Source organism: Haliaeetus leucocephalus, unplaced genomic scaffold, assembly GCF_000737465.1.
Source record: "Haliaeetus leucocephalus isolate CR32 unplaced genomic scaffold, Haliaeetus_leucocephalus-4.0 Scaffold92, whole genome shotgun sequence".
Lineage (NCBI taxonomy): Eukaryota > Metazoa > Chordata > Aves > Accipitriformes > Accipitridae > Haliaeetus > Haliaeetus leucocephalus.
The window spans coordinates 3,601,756-3,622,553 of record NW_010972528.1 but is presented as its reverse complement, the minus strand read 5'-3'; the positions used below and the strand labels follow the sequence as shown (position 1 = coordinate 3,622,553).

The 20,798-nt window shown below is 37.7% G+C and overlaps 1 protein-coding gene across 1 annotated transcript in view; it reads right to left on the bottom strand.

Moving 5' to 3' along the window:
* The window catches only part of ESRP2 (epithelial splicing regulatory protein 2), a 46,525-nt gene that overhangs the window by 6,366 nt on the left and 19,361 nt on the right, over positions 1-20,798 (bottom strand). The window contains exons 4-15 of the mRNA XM_010584728.1: positions 19,023-19,136; positions 17,099-17,213; positions 16,272-16,370; positions 16,096-16,150; positions 15,161-15,271; positions 14,287-14,419; positions 14,042-14,084; positions 13,216-13,517; positions 10,897-11,118; positions 9,436-9,622; positions 8,015-8,207; positions 6,824-7,001 (exon numbers count right to left, since the gene is read on the bottom strand). Coding sequence (XP_010583030.1) covers positions 6,824-7,001; positions 8,015-8,207; positions 9,436-9,622; positions 10,897-11,118; positions 13,216-13,517; positions 14,042-14,084; positions 14,287-14,419; positions 15,161-15,271; positions 16,096-16,150; positions 16,272-16,370; positions 17,099-17,213; positions 19,023-19,136 — 1,752 coding nt within the window. The remainder of the gene's footprint in view (positions 1-6,823; positions 7,002-8,014; positions 8,208-9,435; positions 9,623-10,896; positions 11,119-13,215; positions 13,518-14,041; positions 14,085-14,286; positions 14,420-15,160; positions 15,272-16,095; positions 16,151-16,271; positions 16,371-17,098; positions 17,214-19,022; positions 19,137-20,798) is intronic.

The window sequence follows — 20,798 nt, the reverse complement described above, 5'->3', positions numbered from 1 at the left end:
TTCTGATTCTGTCTGCATTTCAGAAACCCATAAGAACAGAACAAAAACATCCAACCATGTAGGACAAACAGTGTAAAGCCAAGGGTAAACCTATAAACTCAAAATGGAAATACAGTTTTGCTAGCTTCCCCTACAGTGCAGTAGGCCAAATTCTGCTTCCATTTAGATTTGAAAAATACCACCTAGTGGTTTAACCCCCCAGTATAACCAGTTGCGAGTTCACTGAGCTAGATTCTAGCAGTTTCCTGTATACACATTATTGAGACCTGAGACAGTATGACAATACTGAGATAATATGAAACTTCACATTGTATTTTCAAATACCTACCCTTAACACACAAATAACTGGTTATTAGTTACTAAATACTGTAATAGTTCCCCTTAAATTTAAGGGAAATAAAATTAAAAGCAGCCCTCACTGTTAGTGCCTCCACTATCCTCCTCTTATCCCACTATCTTCTCATTCCCACCTTCCTTGCTTCTCTGAACTGAAGCACAGCCTCTTTCCTCAGAGTTGCTGCCTTGTTCCCTCCCCCCTTAAATGAAGAGCTCCATTAGAAAAGTCAGCCTCAGATGTTAAGGACATCAAGACATACGGTTCTCAGCATACACTCTGGTGTTATACTGACTTCTTCCAGTGATCAGAGATGGGAGCTAGGATCAAGAAAGATGGAAACTAAATACGGAAACTAGGTATGGGATAAGGTTTGCATTTAGAACCTAACCTAGGAGAAGGAAGCAAAACAGAACCTTTGCAAGTGGTTACTAAATAAGGTTCTGGGGTCAACCATCAGCTCTACAGCAGGCTGCAAGATGGCAGGAAGAATATGCATACATACTGGGAAAAAACCCACAGCTGATTGGAACAGAGATTACATCAAATAGTGAAGAATGGCATTTCCTGTTCCCTACATTCTTGTTATCTCCCCTGTGACAGTAGGGGCTTTTATAGCTTAAGACACGTCTGTTAATAATGGCGAAATGATGTTTCCTGAATGACATGTTGCTTCTTTACAGAATCAGCAGTTTACCTTACAAGTGTAAGGTAAATACCTTTCTAGGTATTAACATTTGAAATGGCAGAGATATTTCAACTTGCGTATATTAAATAATAATTATAATATTAAATAACATATTACAATAGACTATATAATAATAATAATAATAAAAGACAGATGTACATTAAATAGCACTAACTCCACTCTCCTAAAGGAGATGACCATTTCTGACCAACAATTACCTCCAGTATGGTAGCATCTCCCAGACAGACTATCTGCTATGCTTATTGCAGTGCAAAGCTTTTTAAGATGATAGAAATCAGAGACAGACTGGTTAATAAAGAGGTAGTATACTATACTCCCTCCTTGTACATTTTTTTTTTTTCTTCAAGCTATTTTATTTTATTTATTTCAGAAATACCTGTTACACTGAGGGGAATACGGGACTGTCCTTGTCCTCTCACAGACTGTGCACAGATTTAACCAGGTCACTAACCAGTGAGACATTGATTTTTAATTTCATTTTTTGCAGTTCCTATAGTGGACATTTAAAGATCAGTCTAAAAACAGCATATGCAAAGCAATCTAGGGGGAAAAAATCCATTGCTAAAAACAAAATTAAAATTGGAAAGCATATTTAGACGTGTCCCAACTGGAAAAAAAACCAAGGGGAAATGAAAGAAAAGAAAAACTTCATAGGCAAAATGGCCACATCAGGATTGCAGCTGCAATTCTAGCCTAAACTAGCGACAAACTCTATCACAGAACAGTTCCTAAAGGGAAGAAATCCACCTCTCATACTTTGGAAAAAAGTCTAGATACAGTAAGTCTGGAATGTAGAATCAGATTTGATGAATAGCTAACTGCAACCTTTGGCACAAGAGTCAGGAGAAATACCCAAAGCTGGCTTTGCCACTGAAGTATATCAATTGTACCTTAGGAGTGCCAATACAAGCACCAGCAACCACCTGAATGCTCTGCGGAACAGACAGTGAAATACATAATGCCTGTTCCCAAAAATACAGCATGAAGATGGTGCCACTTTAGTCGCTTGCTTCAAGCATGGGAAGTAACAGACAGAAACAGTAGCCACTAATTTACTAGTCCCAGTCTCATAGATGCTTTCTCCACATAGACAACATTTCCAGGTGGAAGATAAATTTAGGAATAAAGCAAAACAAACAGCATACTCTATCCTGAGAGCACAGGGGTGAGCATATAATAACGTCTATATTGCCAGATGACTTCAAATATCAGTAAGTAGGAATTCTTCCTCTACCACATCCTCTTTCCCTTCCCGAGTCAGAAGGAGCTATGCCTAGAATTGGCACACAGACGATGGGGTATCCCTCTCAGACTACAAAGCATCGGATTTCAAAAGGAACCCATAGAAAACAGAGAATACTTCTTTGTTTAAGCATGCATTTCAGAGAAAAAAAACCCTAATCCCTAAAAAGTCAGTAACAATGAAGCCTGCTGTCCTGATACAAAAGAGAAATGTTGTTAATGCCCTTGGAATTTAGCCATCCATCCACTTCACTTCCTTATTACGTTTTAAGCACAAGCCACCCTCCTCCCCCCCTCAATGAGCCTTGAATTCTGGGTCTCTGAAGACTTGGCAGATTAATATACTGCAAAAGCTCTTTTTAGCTGAGATAAAAGGCACCTAAGTCCAGTATAGGTTTAAAGAACAGTATTTCTTTTAAGCTTCTCTTACATAAAAACATGTACACAAAGAAGTCTCTACATTCCCATCCTAACCTTTTTTCAGCAAATTCAGGAGGCTTTAAATAAAGCTCAGATGGTGACTGTGGCCCCTAAATCTTAGTCTTCTCCTAGTTTATTTTTTTACCAGTTCTGAATGAAACATACTACTATACTTATACACAACCTACCTAAAGAGCAAGTCTGCTTTCTAAGAACTAATCCACACAGTCTTTTTCAGGCAGTCATGAGTTCACTTTATGTTCATGCCAACCTCCAATAAACTGGGCAACTACTACTAAATGCATGCTGAATCCCAGCTAAGACAACAGTTGTGAACTAGCTTTTGGCCAGCTAAGACCATGGGCACAGTTAAATTGCATCTACTTGTACATAAACCTCACAGTTCTTGTCAGAATACCAACTCTGTTCATGTCAGCAGTAAACATGCATTCTCATAAGAAGCAAAAAAAAAATTAGGTCATTATTTCGAGACTAGAAATATTTCTCATTGATTCATTTAGTGGCTAAAGAGGAAAATCCATAGAGGATTTAGCCAGTAAATAAAGAAAAATACTTCTTAGTGAAAATTTTGTTCTGGTATGCACAAACAACTTCACATAAATCCATCGCTCAACTACTACACCTGTTCCTTCCTTATTTACTTGATCTCTCTCACTGCTTCTACAGCTGTACAGAGTGATGGCCTAAAGTAACAGAGAAGCCTGTTGCATGTAATTTTTTCACTATTTTTGCACTACTTCTTCCTCAAACTTTTCCCCATAGGATCTGAAATACAAATTATTTTTCCTAATTCTAGAAGGGTCTCTTCACAATCACATATTTTTCAAACTATAAGGGAAGTTTCCTGTAAACATCCATAGATCCCTTACCTCAACATAATGCCCAAAGACCAGCATCTGCTGAGCAGCTGGTGTTTTAGCACCTGTCAGAGCAACTACTGTCATCGTCATCCCACTGTCTTATCTGAATTGTATAGTGGGTTTTTTTGTTGCTGCGGTTTTGGTTGTTATGGGAGTTTGTTGTTGTTGTTTTTTTAAGTATCCCTTAGCTATGTATCCAATATATAACTGGAGTCAAATCAATGGCCCTGTTGCATTACAGTACCACAAAAAAGCAGTTTAACATGAATTGCCTACTGAATCAGCGAGAACTAATATTGGCTCTCTTGAAGATTACAGTACACTACAATATTATACAGAAAGGTGATGAGAAAAATTTCCATCTCTAAGATTTACTATTAAAATGCTTCACAGTTTTTTCAAAATTGTTTAATGCAACATACATTAAACACATGCAATCTGGAAGGAATTTTCAACAATGAAAACAAAGCAGAACTACAAGAAATCATGCTGTTGAACCACTAAACAAGAGGCTACTGCTGATAAAATTAAATTAAAATTAAAATGCTGATCTGCAGATTTTTACTTTATTTATTATTAGAAGCATGTACTGATATTGAGACCAGCGTGTTGAAGCCCGTGATAAGCAAAGTCTATCTCTTAAGAGGCAGGTCTGGTATGAAAGGTACTTTCACTTAAGTAGCAACATATCCATACATGCAATACACAGAGCCCATGAAGACTGAAGGAAGAAAACAGAAGAGAATAAAGCAAGAATTAAAACTTAAAACCTGTTCTCTTCAGACAAGGACATACAAAGACAAAAAAATCACCCTTCAATCTCAGCATCTCCGATCTGGTTCCCAGATACCAACATTGAAGCCCACTGAATACCAACATCAGTTAGTTATACAGAAATTAAAACCATGCCCAAACCACTGGTGATTATTAGTGGCTCACTTTATAAACAAGCAGAAGCATCGTGCAATACATCCTTGGGCAGCAGCAGAAAATGAAAAAATAATGTGAGGAGAGAGGAAAGGGGAGGAAAAAAGAAAAAAAAGATTAGTTATTGCTCCAGAGACATAATATTGTCCCAACACAGTAAGTCACCACCTCTTTTTTCCCCTAAAGGAATGAGCGAGTATAAAACTAGCATTACCACATGCGGGATTCCAAGAACAATTCAAAATAATTCCTTGGCTCCTTTATAAGATATTGAACCCGATCCCATTTGGACACCATCTTCTAAAGAAATCAAAGAGGTGACCAATTTAATAACAGTAACTGATGATGACAGGAGGTTGCAGCAGAAGTATATAGTTTTCATCTTGTAGCAAAATCTCTATTTGAGACATTTAATTGTGCAATACAACACTATGAACTGCTCTCCAAATGCAGAAACAAAGAAGAGGGCAAATTCAGCACCAGACCCAAAGTTCAGATTCACTAAACTAAAGATTTAGTGGAAGACAGAGCTACTAGACATTCTCACTGACCAGTTCCATGCACAGACAGGTTCAGGTCACATTTTTCAACAGTGCACTTACACATCTAGGTGAATTTCAATTTAGAAAATAGGCTTCCTCACTTGAAGTTTTAATACACCCACCATCCATCTACCAAAAACCCCAGTCAGTTAAAAAAAAAAAAAAAGAAAGAAAAAGGTAAAATATCAATGACTAAGCAACAGATGAACAGATGAAATCATGAAAGCCACAAGTAACCAAACTTGGTTTGAACTCTGGAAATATCTGTTGAAGAAAAAGCCATAAAGTACAATGACATTTAGTTTCTTCTAAATGTTTGTCAAAATTCATCACACTTTTTAAGCTAAACAATATAGCTTTAAGCTTATATTTAGCTATAAGCTAAACCTTCAAATTTTTCCACTGAAAAACCAAGTATGAGAAACTACTTTCAAACATAAATGTAACATTTGAAAAGAAGCCACAACAGGTGGAGCACTGTATCTTCCAAATACTCAAGACTCAGAACATATCATATATATTTAAGCATCTGTTCTCAGTCTACACTCATTTACATAGCAGACATCTGGCTCTACAAACTAAAGCCCATTGTCCTTTAAGAATTCTAAAGAAGAAAAAGAAAATGAAAAAAAAAAAAAAACCCATACCATGCCTGAATGTTTCATATTAACTGCTGCTATGCATTAAAAAGAATCCATCTGTATCTTACACTTTAGCAATACCACTGTTATCCAACTTACAGAATTTTGAAGGACAAACATGCAAAAATTATCTTCTTTTCACACATATCACTTGAACAGTGGTTTGAGACCCACCAAGAGGATTTTAATTCAGGGCTTTTGAGTAGTACCAAAAGTGCAGATTTGGTAAGTGCCATTATCCACAGAAGTTAAATACTCACCAGAACATACAATATTCAATTATCTTTCCTTTTAACAAACACGTGGTGACAAAACATGGATATAGATACAATATCCTCTGAGATGAAAGGCAGAAGACATGGAAAGACCCATTCCATGAATTCAAGTAAGCGCTGCTGGAAAAAAAATGTTTGTACATGGTGCTTTTTTTTTTTTTAGTGTTCCTCAAGCAGGTAAGTTTCTATGTGTTTGCTCATTGATCGAGCATTGAATCAGTACATACTGGCTGAAGTTACCTACAGCATGTAGAATATTGGCTATCAGTATAAAATGGTTTGGAAAATACAGTTATCCTTTAGGTTGCAATGTAACACAGTTTTAATGGAAAATGTTTCTGCTTGTAACCAAAATAATTAGTCCTTGAAAGAGTGTCTGACAGAGGTGTCTGTCTGTCTCCTTTTGCAAGCAAGTCACCACACCTAGGTCAACACCTTTTGTACTAGAAATTTGCTCTCAGCAGGCTATAACACTTAAGTCTTGAAGGTCAAACACTGACCCTACCTAGGGCTCCCGCCAAAAAGTGGCCAGAACTGAAAGCTTTTGGCAGCCCTCACCTTCCTCTGGCAGCCCCATTCGCAGCCCCACTCACACTGGCGCTCTGTGCTTTCTCCCTCTCCAAACTCAAACCTTAACCCTAGACAATCACTGCTTTCAAATTAGGATATGTCTATTATATAGGAAACAAGGCAAACTGTATATTATACTTTGGTCTGCCAGTTAAATATACAACATAGAGCTTGCACACTTGTTCAGCAACTTCCAAAAGCACTCACTTGCTCAGTTTGATCCCCACCGATCATTACTCGGCGGTCCAAATACAATATCAAGGAGAGGGACTGCGTACTAACCTGGTACCCCTGGAAGAAACTGAGTATCTCCTTCATTCCTGTGTTATATGGCAAGCCCTGCATACGGACTAATGCTCCAGGCTGGGGCAGAATCGGAGTGTGGGTGGCAGTGGCAGCAGCGGCTACAGCTCCCGGAGGAGCTGCAATATAACCCACCGTGGTAGGCGATACTGGAGGACTGAAAGAGAAAGAGGCGCAAAATTGTTATGAAAACCAATAACTGGTTTTAGTACTCGGAATAGGCAAAGATGATACTAAAAATTTAAATTTGTGAATAAGCCCAAAAACCACAGAAAACCAAGCTGCTTTGTGGACTTTCTTCATTTCTCTTCAGCATCTGATAATTTATTTTTAGAGAAGTGAGGGAAAGGAAAATAGCTAACAATTGTAGTTGAAGACATAAAGAGTAGCATTTGTTATTTCACAGGGGAGAAAAATAGTAGCTGCAGATTGCTAGTTCTAAGATTGTTAATAAAACCATAAAGAAAAGCCAGGGGCTATGTGGATCATAGTATGAAAAGCAGGAAAGGGCCCAAATCTGGTACTTCTGAGCCACAAAACGGTGAGTAAAGTAGCATCTCAGGTCAGGGCCTGTCTAGCAATTTACCAGATAGTCAGGCTAGTAAGTGTCACAAGCCTAGGAACTATGAATGAACAAGCTATTTCCCCACAGACCCAGGTACCAGACTTCAGTGAGCCACGTTGATACCATCTGTGAGAAAGGAAAAGGTGTAAGCAAAGCAGAAGATCTCCACATGTAAAGTGTTCTGTGTTCTCACTTATAATAGAAGTCAAACCTAGTACACACCTATGATGAGTCTTTCAGTATGGCAACAGTGTCGTTAGTACAAGAACAAACTAAGGGATGAGGGTAGAGGCATGTATTGACACAGCTTCTCATTTGGCCAAGAAATAGAACTGCCTTGATGACATTGCCCCAGTGCTGAAAACACTGTTAAATATTAGACCAACATTATAATGACATTCAAACAGAACCTACACAAAAGCCGAACTTCATTACAAGGCCACAGAGATTCAGTTAAAGTGGCTACTGCCTCTGCTGATGAACATCAAGTTCCCAGGATTATCTACACCAGAAGTACAAATTTAAGAGCTGTTCACAGGTGATGACACAGTTGCCTGTTCCACCAAGATGAAATGTCAAGAGAAGCAGCTAAGTCTAGGGGTTACCTGGGATAGTAAGCTGTGTAATTCATATAAAGCTGAGCAGCCTGAGCTGGGTAGTAGGTAACAGCTGGAGGAGCAGTTGTGGAGGCCTGGGGAGTCCTGGTGGTTGGCAAGAGGGCTTGTGGCTGGTAAAGCGCTGCCTCTGCTGGGATCACAGCTGCTGTCTGGAAAGCAGCATAAGCTGGTGGCGAAAGACCTAAGAACAAACCAGGACACAGCAACAAAACCCAATCAGAATGGTGATCTCTGCTACAGGAAAGGAATTATTCATCCTGATGTGATTAATACCACCTGGGCATGATTAATGAACACTTGTGCAAAGACTGCTCTCTAGCCTCTGCCCTGGAGACCCCTGCTACATCACCATGAATGACAACCAAGGCATTTGAAATGAGCAATTCCTGAGAGTTCGCAACTAGAGCTGAGCAGCCTTGTCCATATGTAAATGGAAAGTAGGGAACTTCAGAGTTACTCAAAGAAAGCATAAAGCCATGTGCATAGAGAAAGCAGGCGTGCACACCAACACACCCTCTGTTCTTTCTAACAGAAGTTGTACTCTGTGGGACAAAATTACCATAATATTAGCTACACATGGGCATCCACAACTGCTGACCATGAGTCTTCATGTATAAGCCTCCTGCACCTTCAAAACATTTTTAGGATCTAGCAAATGGAAAAAAGAATACCCCACACTAGATCACTAGTCTGATGCATTTTGATGAACAAATACCTGATTTGTATAGGAACATTAAGCTTGGCTTGGTGTGCAAATTGTTTTTATATACTATATTTGGCAGCTTTTTACTATTTTGCAAATACACATCAGTATCTGCTTTGTGATTTGGTAATGAGACTAACTAGAATGGTATAGTAAAGTTCCATTATAGTTCCACAATAAGGTTCACTGTAATCTTAAATAAATAAAAAAATAAAAATCCATCCAACTTCACCACTCTATGGTCTGTTAGCATATCATCCCAGTGGGTGTTTTCCTTCAAAAATAAGCCCATAGAGTACCTTCTCAATGCTCTAAGGCAAGATAGCAAGAGCACTCATTGGCAGCTAGAATACAGAATTTCTCCCCCTTTTAAAAATCCCTCTAATTCCAAGTAGGGTTCACTACAGCAAGTCTACCACAGAGCTCAGAAGAACAGTACACCCATAAAAAGCAAAGTGTGCAACAATTTCACTGGCAAGGCCTTGCTGCCCTCTACTCACCACCGAAAATACAATAAAAATGCCTCTGATCAGTCCCATTATTGCCCAAAGGGAACAATTCCAATCTCAGCATGTATAGATGGATGATTATTGATCATGGCAAAACCCAAGTCAAAAAGTGAAAGGCCACAAAGCTTCAGCACCTACCACATATCAGCCTTTAGCAGCAGAGAGCAGAAGAATTGGAGACTTACATGGTAACTTACATGGCGGTGGGGATAAGCCACTACGATTTAAAGTGCCACCCATTAAAACAAAGTTCATCTCCTCTCCTGAACACTGGAATACTTCCACATAACGGTCCTTCATCATTTTTTTGTGACATTTTTGAGCCACCATAAAGGCTTTGTCAGCAGATTTCATTTGGATAAAAGCATCACCTGATGGTCGTCCCTAGGGGAGGGGGTGGGGGTGGAATAATCGTAAGTCAATCTGCTATTAAAAAACATGCAGAGCACAAGAAATGCAGAAAGTACTAAGATCAGATGTCTACTGAAAGTCTGTATTGTTCTTCCATCATGTGGCACCAATGACTAATAACTCAACAATTATTTTTTGGAGCAGAAAGGCAAGACTCATGTAACCAGCACCCAGTTAACATAACTCTACTTCTGACTTCTGCAGAATGAAATAGAGAATAATTTAGTATGGAAACAAACTTTGGAGGCCTCTACTCCAAACATTGTTCAAAGCAAGGCTAACTTTCATGTTACATCTGGCCACTCATGGCCTTCTCCACTTGAAATCTGAGCATCTCCAGAGGTGGAGATTCCGCAGCATCTCCTGTTCAGTTGCCTAACTAATTTCTCATTGTGATTTTTTTTCCCCTTTTCACCCAATTGGAATTTTCCTTGATGCAGTTTATTAACAGTCTCTTATTCTTTTGCCATGAAGCTCTGGGAAGACTCTGGCTTTGCCTTCTCTGTAGCTATTTTTTTAGGTAATAGGACAACAGTATAAAGCTCCAGACATGCTTTAGTAAAGTCCATAGTTACATTAGAAATTGATTTCCACATCTGATTTTCTGCAACCTGACAGACTTGGCTGTATGTATAAAATATTAAAAACTTTCTTAACAAAAAAGCAAAACAAAAATAGTAGATCTCTCTCATATTTTCTTTAATACCTCAATATTTCTGTGGCTAATAGAGGTTATTTTTAACACGACAAGGAAAAAATATCCCTATGATTATGTCATTAAAATATATCCAAAACACAATTTTTAATTACCAACTTCCTTTAAAGCCTGAGAAGTGTCTAATAAGTTAGAAGTTAGGAAAACCTAATACTTCTACAAATACCACTCAAACTCATTGAGCAGGAACCCCAAAGCTGACAGAGCAGCTATGCCATCTAACATGAGACATTTCTGTCTTGTGTATTTCCAGCACTTGACTGAAACACAAAGTCCTATTTAAGACAGCCTCCAGGATAAAGCTATCATTAAAAGAACGAGCTTTATCCTCCCCAATCTTGTGCATACATATATAGAAAGAAAAGCACATGTGTATGTAAAAGGGGAAGACAAATGAGGAAAAGACAAACAGAACATGGTTTTCTCAAGGTTATAGAAGACTTAAAGCACAGCCAAGAACAGGTAAGCTACCCTGACTTCTAACTCTGTTCAATAACTGGAAAGTTAGCCCTCCCATGCAAAACACTGTTACCTGTTGATTAAGGACCATGTGAACTCCATGGGGCTTGATATCAGCTGTGGCATCTCCCATAAATTCCAAGATGTCATCAATGCCAGCAGTGTAAGGTAGGCCTCTGAGCCGGACACAGTCACGTATGCTACCCGTGGCAATGGTATATGGTGGGGGTATGACAGGAATTATGGGAGTTGGGAGAGTGGGAATAAGAGGTGTTGACATATATCGATTAAGTACCTGTTGGCAAAAAAGCACATTGATAGAGATTTACACACCATCTGGCTGAGCACAAATCAGTTCTCATAATACTATTTCACACATTTAAACAAATCCACTTCCAACATCAGAGAAAAAAAACCTTCTTAAATCAAATTATTGTGGATAGTTTCCTGTTGGGCATTTGAAAGTTTCAAACTCAGAAGGGGAGAGGGGAAGTCTAACAAATTTAATTTGCTAGACTCTAATAACAGACCTCTCTAATCTCATTATAAAAAAGCTAAAGGCAGATTACGGTTCATGTTGGAATATCCCAAGAAGGAACATCTGAAAGCCACATTTGTGCTAATAAACCAGTATTGTCACATACAGTTCTTACTTAAATTAGTGTAAATGAAAAACAGTCATTTTAAAAGAACTGAAACCTGAAATAACTAATAAGTAAAAACACTAGCTCTAATTCATTCATAAAACCTGATTGGTTAAGTGAGGGTGCTTGGTTTTTTAACCTGAGTGCTCATCTCCAAGTACAGGTTTTCAAGGAGTAAGGAGAAAAAAAGAAAAAAAAAAAAAAAAGAAAAAAAAAAAAAGTATAAGAATTATAGGTAACCTTGATCTCAACATTTTATTTTCTCTTGACTCATTCCCAAATGACAAAGGGAACTTAACTTGCTGTTGGGGCATACTGCTGAAAAACATATTTAGTGATGATTATCAGAAATAAACAAACATATTGTACCAAAAGAGGTACCAAAAAAGGCAGTTACAAAGCTTTAGTTTTCTCAATAATCATTCAGCCTAGGGAGTTTGTCGCAACAGAAGCCTTTTTTCAAGAATCTACTTGTAGCACATTTCAGGCCAGAAATCTTCTCCCTCAGTTGTGTATAGAATATTGCAATTACTTTGTATTAACACTAAGTAGATGAGAGCTGGCTTTACCTCTTGTAATTACTCAAACAAGCAGCTTGTAATTCCCTAAAAAAAAAAAAAAAAATCATCCCTTGCTCAAGCAGCAAAAAAATTAGGGTGTCACCCTAGACAGCTGTCAGAGGAAGAAGTAATGACATATTGGTAGAATACAAGTTTTATCCAGGTCTCCCTAACAAAAGTGAGAGCAAAAACTTGGTCACTGTGACAGAGTGTTTTTGTTCCTTAGAGGATTCAGCCTTGTTCTCTCGTGACAGGGGGGGGAAAAAAAAAAAAAAAAAAGGAAAAAAAATCTCACCATGCCATTTCACTTAGTCTTTTACAATACACATATCAGATTCTTGGCTGGTCTAATCTCTGTATCACAGTACTAAGGGTAAACTGCAGGTCTATAAGCATGGCTATTCTTTCCCTTGCCCCAGCCCTTCTATTGAAAAGGCTTCTCATGTCACATAGGTTGAAACAGTTAAGTTTTTACAGCCAGTGGTTATGCAAAAACCAGATCAAATCTCATGATGGTTACCTTTGGCATTATCAGTCTAGAAATATTCTGTGTCAGGCAGAAAAATGTGATTTTTTCACAGGCTCGAGTTGCTGGCCAAAATAAAATCATTTTACCAGTTCAAGAAGATGATTATAGGAAATGGTGAAGCATAGGGAAAAAAGTGAAATATATTATCTTAGGACAACAAATATTTCACTTCCTTTTACCAAAAATCAGATACATCCCGGTAATTCTTAAGTTTCCAACAAAGCAGTTGTAGGAAAAGCTAATTTAATGTATCCAGATTTGGATTTAATGTTAGAAATTCTGTACACAGACACCAGAATTTAAAGACAGTACTGTAGATTTCAAGAAGCATTACTACAATACTATCAATCTAGTATAATTTTAGAATTATTTTTGTGATTTCAGTCAATCCTTAAGAAGTAGGAGAAAATTATCCAATGATTTTTACTTTACAATCTGAGGGATGTTAAAAAAGAAAAACAAACAGTGGCAATAAAAAACCGAAAAAACCAATGCTGCACAATTTTCCATGCCAATCAGTAAGTACATATTGCTCTTTCTAGAGCTTGACATCTTTAATATAATAGACTTTCATGGTTGTCTACAATGTATTTGTGTGCAAGTGTTAGAAGAAATGTTTTAACTGTTAAGTTTTGAGTCTCACAGCCAATAGTTACAACCTGTTGGACTTCTGCTGCTGTGCTCCTGAAGAGTTCAATGTAACGTTTTCCAAGTATTTCTTTGTGCTTTTTAAGTGCATTCTGTGCATATTCTTCACAGGAAAATAACACAAATGCATCTCCTGTGGGCCTGCCATCTGGGTACTTGACAAAGAGAAGTCCCTCTTTCCCTCCTGTGACTGGGCACTCCGGCCCCAGGAACCCCAAGACATCCTCCTGAGTAGCAGTGAATGGAAGGCCTCTCATCCGGATGATAACTTGATTCTCCTTAGATAAGAACTGGGCCACTTCATTGGAGGTGCCTGGTAGAAAGACGACAGCATATGGTCAGCCAACAATGTATGATCATGCTGGTCAGTCAATTTGACACGACACAGGAGCGGCAAAGCATTAAGGAGCCACATAGGAGGTAAGTAGCTAGCAACAAACCCACAGAAGACCTGAGGCACTACTAACTCCCAGTAATCTATTTTGAAGTGAAAATCCCTTACCCTGAAAATGTGTCATATTTTAATGAAATTGGAACAAAGATAAGATTAGTGTGAAGTTATACAACATATATAGATCCCTCTACTTCAAAGGTTCATCTTCCTCCCAAACAGCAAGACCTGTCTGTGAACATCACAGCCCCAATGCTCACAGCTCAAATTCAACCACATGAAACCAGAACTTGACAGGGTCAAGTATTCTTGGAAGACAAAACAGGAAAAGCTACTTCATTATGTATTTGTGTCCTCAGTCAGGAAAAGAAAAAAAAAAAAAAATCAGAACTAAAACAAGACTCCTATGAACTTAAGTAATCACACTGAACTCCAGCATCACTTACCTCCTGCAATTTTTAAGAATTCTTCCCCAGTTGCTTTGTAAACCTTAAAAAGAAAAAAAAAAAAAAAAAAAATCACACATGAAAATTACAGCATTCAACTCAAACACACTCACTCTTCCACATGTGAGAGAATTGTATTTTGGTACTTTGAGAAAAACAGAAGTGTGGTTTGTTCTCATTTAAAACTGTGGTCTAAAATATTCAGGTTGCTCTCTGAAGATTTGTTTCAAGTCACTCTTTTTTACCTCAATGTATCTGCTACCCATGTGATGCTTATGTCTTTCCAGTGCAAGATCTCTCTGCTCCGAATTGACAAACCGAACTAATGCCTCCCCATTTCTTCTTCCTTGAGCATTCAGACAAAGAGCCACACCACCTCTGGAAGGTAAAGCCAACAAAAATAAACTTAGTTTAAATCTTTAATACATTTAATATATAATTGTGTAAGAATAGTAGGGAAATTAGACTAACATGGAGTTTACAGATTGAAAAAGAAATTGCTACTATCCACAACTTAATTTCATTTTTAATGTAACACAATTGTACTGCAGAATCCACTTCGGTGAGATCTTGGATCTCATGCTGTTCACCACTTTCTCAACTTCCACGCAGATGTAAATTTGCAAGCCCTTCCTATCATCTCAGTGTTGAGAATCTGGAATACATATTAACTGACAGGTATGCTAAATATATATATATACAGAGGTGTACACATATCAGCCATATGAAAATTTCTTCCAAACAGCACTTGAAGGTTTCTGAATCTGGCCTCTTTTGGAGGTATAGCAGAATACTGAAGAGTCGACACAAAATTAAAGCATCTATTATATCTTGCAGTAGGAGTTTCTCTCTTTAGGTACTAGCAATAAATGAACGTATGTTGGTTTTCAATTGATAAATCTCTTTTCTTCTTCACACACTTCAAAACTTTCTTGCACACCTAAGGCTGGTAAACCTGTTCAGGCATCATGACCTGGGTGGGGAGGGGCCTGGGTGGGGAAAGACAGTAGAAGTGAGGACTCTAGTGGGGGGTGGAGGGGATGTATGTTAAACAAATATTAACAGAACTTGCTGTTAAAGTCAAAAGTGATAAAGCAAAACAAATTCTTATTATCTTACTTGGCAATGTTAAGTCCTTTGAAAAATCGAGCAATATCTTGGTCTGATGACTGCCATGGCAAACCTCTGGCACGTATTACTGTCTCACTGTCCACTGTTTCAGATTTACTACTGCACAGAAAGAAAGAGAAGCCAAAGTAAGATTTAATCTAGGTTTTCCATTATCTTACCAAATTTCACTTTGCAACTAATGTAACTTGTAAATCAGGAGTATATTTGCTGTTGACACTCTTCCAATTCCGTTACTCCTTTCAATAAAGAAAGGAAAGATAACTGGGATAATCCTTTTGTGTGTACAACGCCTAAGATGCACTATGTTGTCACCACATTGCAGTTCCTTAAAAAGAAAAAGTAGGAAAACTGTCTCAAAGTCAAGTAATAAGGAACTGGATTAATTTTATTTGAAAGATCTAACAATCCAACATGGATGATTACAAGACAGTCCTAAATATGAATACATATTACTTATGCTTAAGATGTTTCTTTCTCCAGTTACTGTAATGCCTTTGAACACAAAGAACCATTCTGTTTCTTCTCTCCCTAAACCCAATATGCAATACAGCATATTAGACCACTCTTCAGAAGCACCACGTAGGTCAGTTGCATATAGGGCGCACTAGCCATTACCCCTGTTGACTTAGGGAAAGTTCACAAATATTTCTTCACCACTGGGTAAGATAAGTCAGCCTCACTGCCATGCAAAACAGAAGCTAGAGAACAAAGAGCATTTAACTTGCAGTGACTTTAAAGTGACGGACTAAAGTACAGCATTCAACATACCAGCTATAGTCTGTCTACACTAGACTACTGAATATACTATTCCTGTTCTCAGGAACCAACCTACTTTCCCAGTGACCATGGCGAAATATTCACAAGCTTTCCTTCCTGTAGGCAAGGCATCTTTAGTTGTAAACAACCGTGACAAGGGCACTTACCAAGGACCTGTTTCGTACTTGTATTTCACAGTTTCAGGCTCAGTAAATACATGATCTGCAACAAAACAGGAAGTTTAAATATAACCAGGGTCAGTGATTACTTAAGAATGACAGTACCACTGCCAATTCTTACAGGAAAGAAAGATTTCAGCATTCTGTATAAATAGTTCACTTACCACTACTTTCAGAAAGCATGCTGAAAATGATAGCCACCATGGTTTTCACTTGCCACACACCAAAGTCCTCTTCTGTTTCATCTGTCCCCAAGCCTAGATCTAAACAGGTGATTACAGAAAATAACAGACTTGCACAACTATTTGTAAACAAGTCATAAGGCTTTCCTGATATTAACACAGAAACGGTAATCAAATTTACTGGTCTTAGTGGGAACACATGACCATTAGACAACTGCTCATAAACTGGTTAATATTCACTTTAACGGTCAACAGTCTGAAGACTATTGATAGCTTACATCATTTCAGTGTTAACAGTTAAAAAAAAAAAAAGCAACTGAATAAGTTCCTATCACTTCAAACATAACTGAACTTTAACCGCATTCAGCTGAGCCACAACAATCCTCCTAAAATTTAAATGTAGGGTTTTAGGTTGGTTTGTTTGTTTTTAAACTCAGTTCAGTCAGGATCATACAACAGAACTATTACTATCTGCAAACAGTAGCAGCTTGCAGGCCAGCTGGTGCTGAAAAGACCCACTGATAGCTAAGCCTTTGCGTTAAGATCAAGTATCAATGCAGGTGATGTTTTTCTTTAGTGGATTTACTATATATGGTTTAGAACTCAGCGTTAGACTCAAATTGAAGAAAAAAAATTACAAGCAGAGCCATTCCACTCAACACACACTTAAGCAAACATTCCTTCCATTTTATCTGTGAGTTTTTAAAATACACATCTTAGTTTAGAAGAATAAAACCTGTAATGATCACAGAGATAAAACCTAAGGAAGCATAATTGATTCTGGTGTAAGAGCTGCAGCAAAAGGATACATTCTGCCATGGTCTTGATAGTCTGATCTTTTACGGCGGCTGAACTAGGGTAGCAAGTATGAAATTCTTTGCGCAGATCATAAAAGGAATAGAAGCAGTCTGACAGCAGGAAGTTCTACAAGGAAGGCAAAAAGTTTGTTTTGTACACACCATTGCTTTAAATTCCGATTAGTATTTTTGGACTGAATGAGGCAGTCTCAAAAATCACATAGTTGCATGTCATCAGCTTGTCTATGATAGACCAGTTTAGTTCTTTTGTAACACAGTTCAAATTCCATAGCCTTACAGAATTAGATCTCTAGATGAGCAAACCCAAATAGCTTCTGAGAGGCAGACCTGTGCAAAACAGCTAGAGAAGATGGATGGGGAAGAAAAAAAATTAAAATCTAGGTTTTGCTGTTTTACAAATACTCCCATTCTCCCATTTAGAATACTGTATTTTCTCTTTTCTGGCTACACTGAAAAGCAATATTGTACCAAAACATGATAACAGAGTTTAAATAAATATTGTTACAGTGTACATTATTAAACAAACATTTAAGCAGCCCTTCACTCAGACATTAGCTTATTTTTTCAAGGAATAAAACAAATAATTCTGGTCTAATTCACTACTTTCTCTCTTGCACTCTCTAGCTGTTTTACTATATAAAAGTTTGACTTCGGTCTAGCCAAACAGCAACCACCTTTGTACCTTTGTAAATAAAGAGTTAAGTAAAGTCACAAGGTAATGCTTCTTAGAATAGTAGGAATAGCAAGAGCTAAGGTCCGAGGCTTACTGACATTTAACATGCAGGAAGAAATAAACTTTCTCAACTAAAAAAGTATTGAAGGAGAAAAAAAAGATAAAAAAAGATAAAGAAATACAGTATTACAAGACTCAATACTTGATCAGATCCATTCCTTGATCTGGTATGGACAATTATTTCTTCCACAACATTACAGTATTTGTTTTGGTTTAGCCCATTTTTTTCAGGAGGGAAGAACAAAGAATTACCCACAAAAAAAGAAAAAAAAAAAGTAAAAAAAAAGTACTATCATGTTTGAATGTTAAATAATATTCCTGCTTTCTTACTTGCTTCATCCCTACATAAACATGCGCTTTTCATAAAAAGTCACAGTGTTATGTCTTAATATAACACAAATGCCAAATGAATATTTGTAGAAACTCAGCGTGAGCCAATACCCTTATATAGAGAAAAAAAAAAAAATACATCAGTCAACTCCTTACATGTCAGCAGTTCCCATTCCTGCAGGGTTCCTGCAGACCCTGCCAAGCAGGCTAACTCAAGAGCCACCACTCTGCACAAAGGCAAGATTCTTCACCCTGTGCAAGACAGCCTGCTCTAAGCCCTTGCAGGAACTTGGAGTGGGAACTGCTGCTTCATGTGGGAGTAGCAAATAAGCTGTAGCACTACTTCCCACTGAATAAATGCAGATGGGGAACCGCTGTCATTCTCCAGGGCAAGTCACTGCTTGTGTGTTTACCCTCTACAGGACATTGACACACAGCTCCTAACAATTTCAGATCTTGGCAGAAACCCGTGGCTCCACACAGAACCTGTGGTTTAACTCAAGCTTAAACAAAGCAATAGTTCTTAGACCCGCACCTTTGCTTCCATTTCTTGAGACACAGAATTCAAAGTACTTGTATTGTTCCTGTCTCTGTCCTGTCTTCCCTAATTTTCCTCTTCATTATGCTCATCTAGGAGTCCTCCAATACTGTAGCTGACTTCCAAAAGCAAGTGCCAAAAACTACTTCTCTGCTACTCAGTGTTGAGACAGGGAGGGGATCACCTTAAATATTCTTGGAACACTATAGTTCCCAAGGTTGAATTGTGTTGCTCATCTCAAACTCACATAAGCTATTTTCTTTGATGTCCTTAAAACACAGTACTGCCCTTCTGCATCAGTTCTGATCTCATACCTTCTTAGATGTTTCTGGGTGGAGGACTTGTCGAATAAGTAACTGGCCATCACTGCAGAGTGTGTAAGAGCTCCTTCCAAGTACTTTCAAATCACTGGATACCAGCTGACTAAACTGAAAAATGAAATGATAAATTTCATTATACTGACCAATAGAGATAATTCCATAAAGCAAGCACCTACCATTATTACAACACTTTTTTTTTTTTTTTAGAAGATAAAATAATTCAGCACTTTGTAATAGCTTTTGAAAAAACTTGATGGAGAACAGACATGGGCTCCTGATAATGGTAAGCAAACAATGCGCATTTGTGGAATAGAAAATAAGAACACCAGCAGTATGGTAAAAAGAACAATTAGGACAATATGGCAGAATTATGAGTTCATATGAAACATCATGGTATTATAAGGGTAAAGTTTAAAATCTGAACTAACTATAATAAAAGCTATGAAATATTTGAAAGAAAACACCTCTCCAGATCAATCACAATACTGATTTTGCCATAGCCTTTCTTCACTTATGGCACCTTTGACTTCGGTTATGTCCATAATAAATTTTTATTTTTTTTTTTAAATTTGAACTTCAAAAAGAAAACAGCTACCCATCAGGATTTACTAATGTTTCAAAAGTTATATGCTAAGAAAAACTGAACAAATTGTGGTCTATTACCTCCAAAAGTGAAATTATAATCAAGTCGGATCCAAACCAATGAAAGTTCTTCATAGAGATACAATGTTACAAACACTAGATAAAATTACTCCCTACCTGTAAGGATGGATAACCCCCAGTAGGTTAATTCAAGAAGAAAGGGCTCCATCTGTCTTGTTCAATGTTATTTTCCGTAATTATCCAATAGTTTCCAGCCTTTTATTACTCCATACCACTGTTAAACTCCTTGCTCATAATAGTTAAATAACGTATTATAGTATCTACTTGTATCAAATCAGTAAATAGTAGCTGGTAGCTAACTTTCAAGGGGACAAATATAATTATTCTAAGCTTCCCTCTTGATGCTACTCCCTCCCAGGAAAGCATTGCCTCACAAACAAAGCAATAATTAACATCATGATGCAGTAGCCACCCACTACTCTCGGCAATAGTTTACAACTCCAAAACAACCACCCCCAAAAGCAAATTACAAGTTGACTTGAAACTCAGACAGTATCTTTATGCTGTCTTTTAACCTGTGTATGGGAAGAAAAGATGGTTGGTTTCTTTTATCATCAACACATGTGAGAGTTTACATAGTTACAGTCTCTGCTCAGGAAAGATGATGTCTTAATGATCTGATCCCACAGCTACACAGTATTCACTGTGTGAACAAATGTTGCAGCATCTGCATCCCAAAGGTAAGGCTCCACAAGGCAGAAATCATGTATTGAACATGATTTAGTAGAGGCAGAGACACGATTACCCAGGCTTTGTTTCAAAATAACTGCTCAAATCCAATTCAGGCCCTTTTCTAGGCTTGGACAGCAAACCAGCATTCCACTACCACTTTGAGTTCAGAAATGATATGTATTAGCCACTACTACAGAAAGACAGATAACTGAGGGACAGAGCTGGGTAAGGAGAAGCACTTACATCAGCATCTTGTGTAAGTTGCTTAATTTGCAGATATAAATATATCTATAAAAAGGAGTTCTTTAATATCAAACAGAAAATATTTGAAACTTTAAGAAAGGTGAAATATCCCCCCCTCAAAAAAACCTTTACAATGCAATTCTTTGCACACTACCAAAAGACACACACATCCCATACACTCCCCCCACTGCC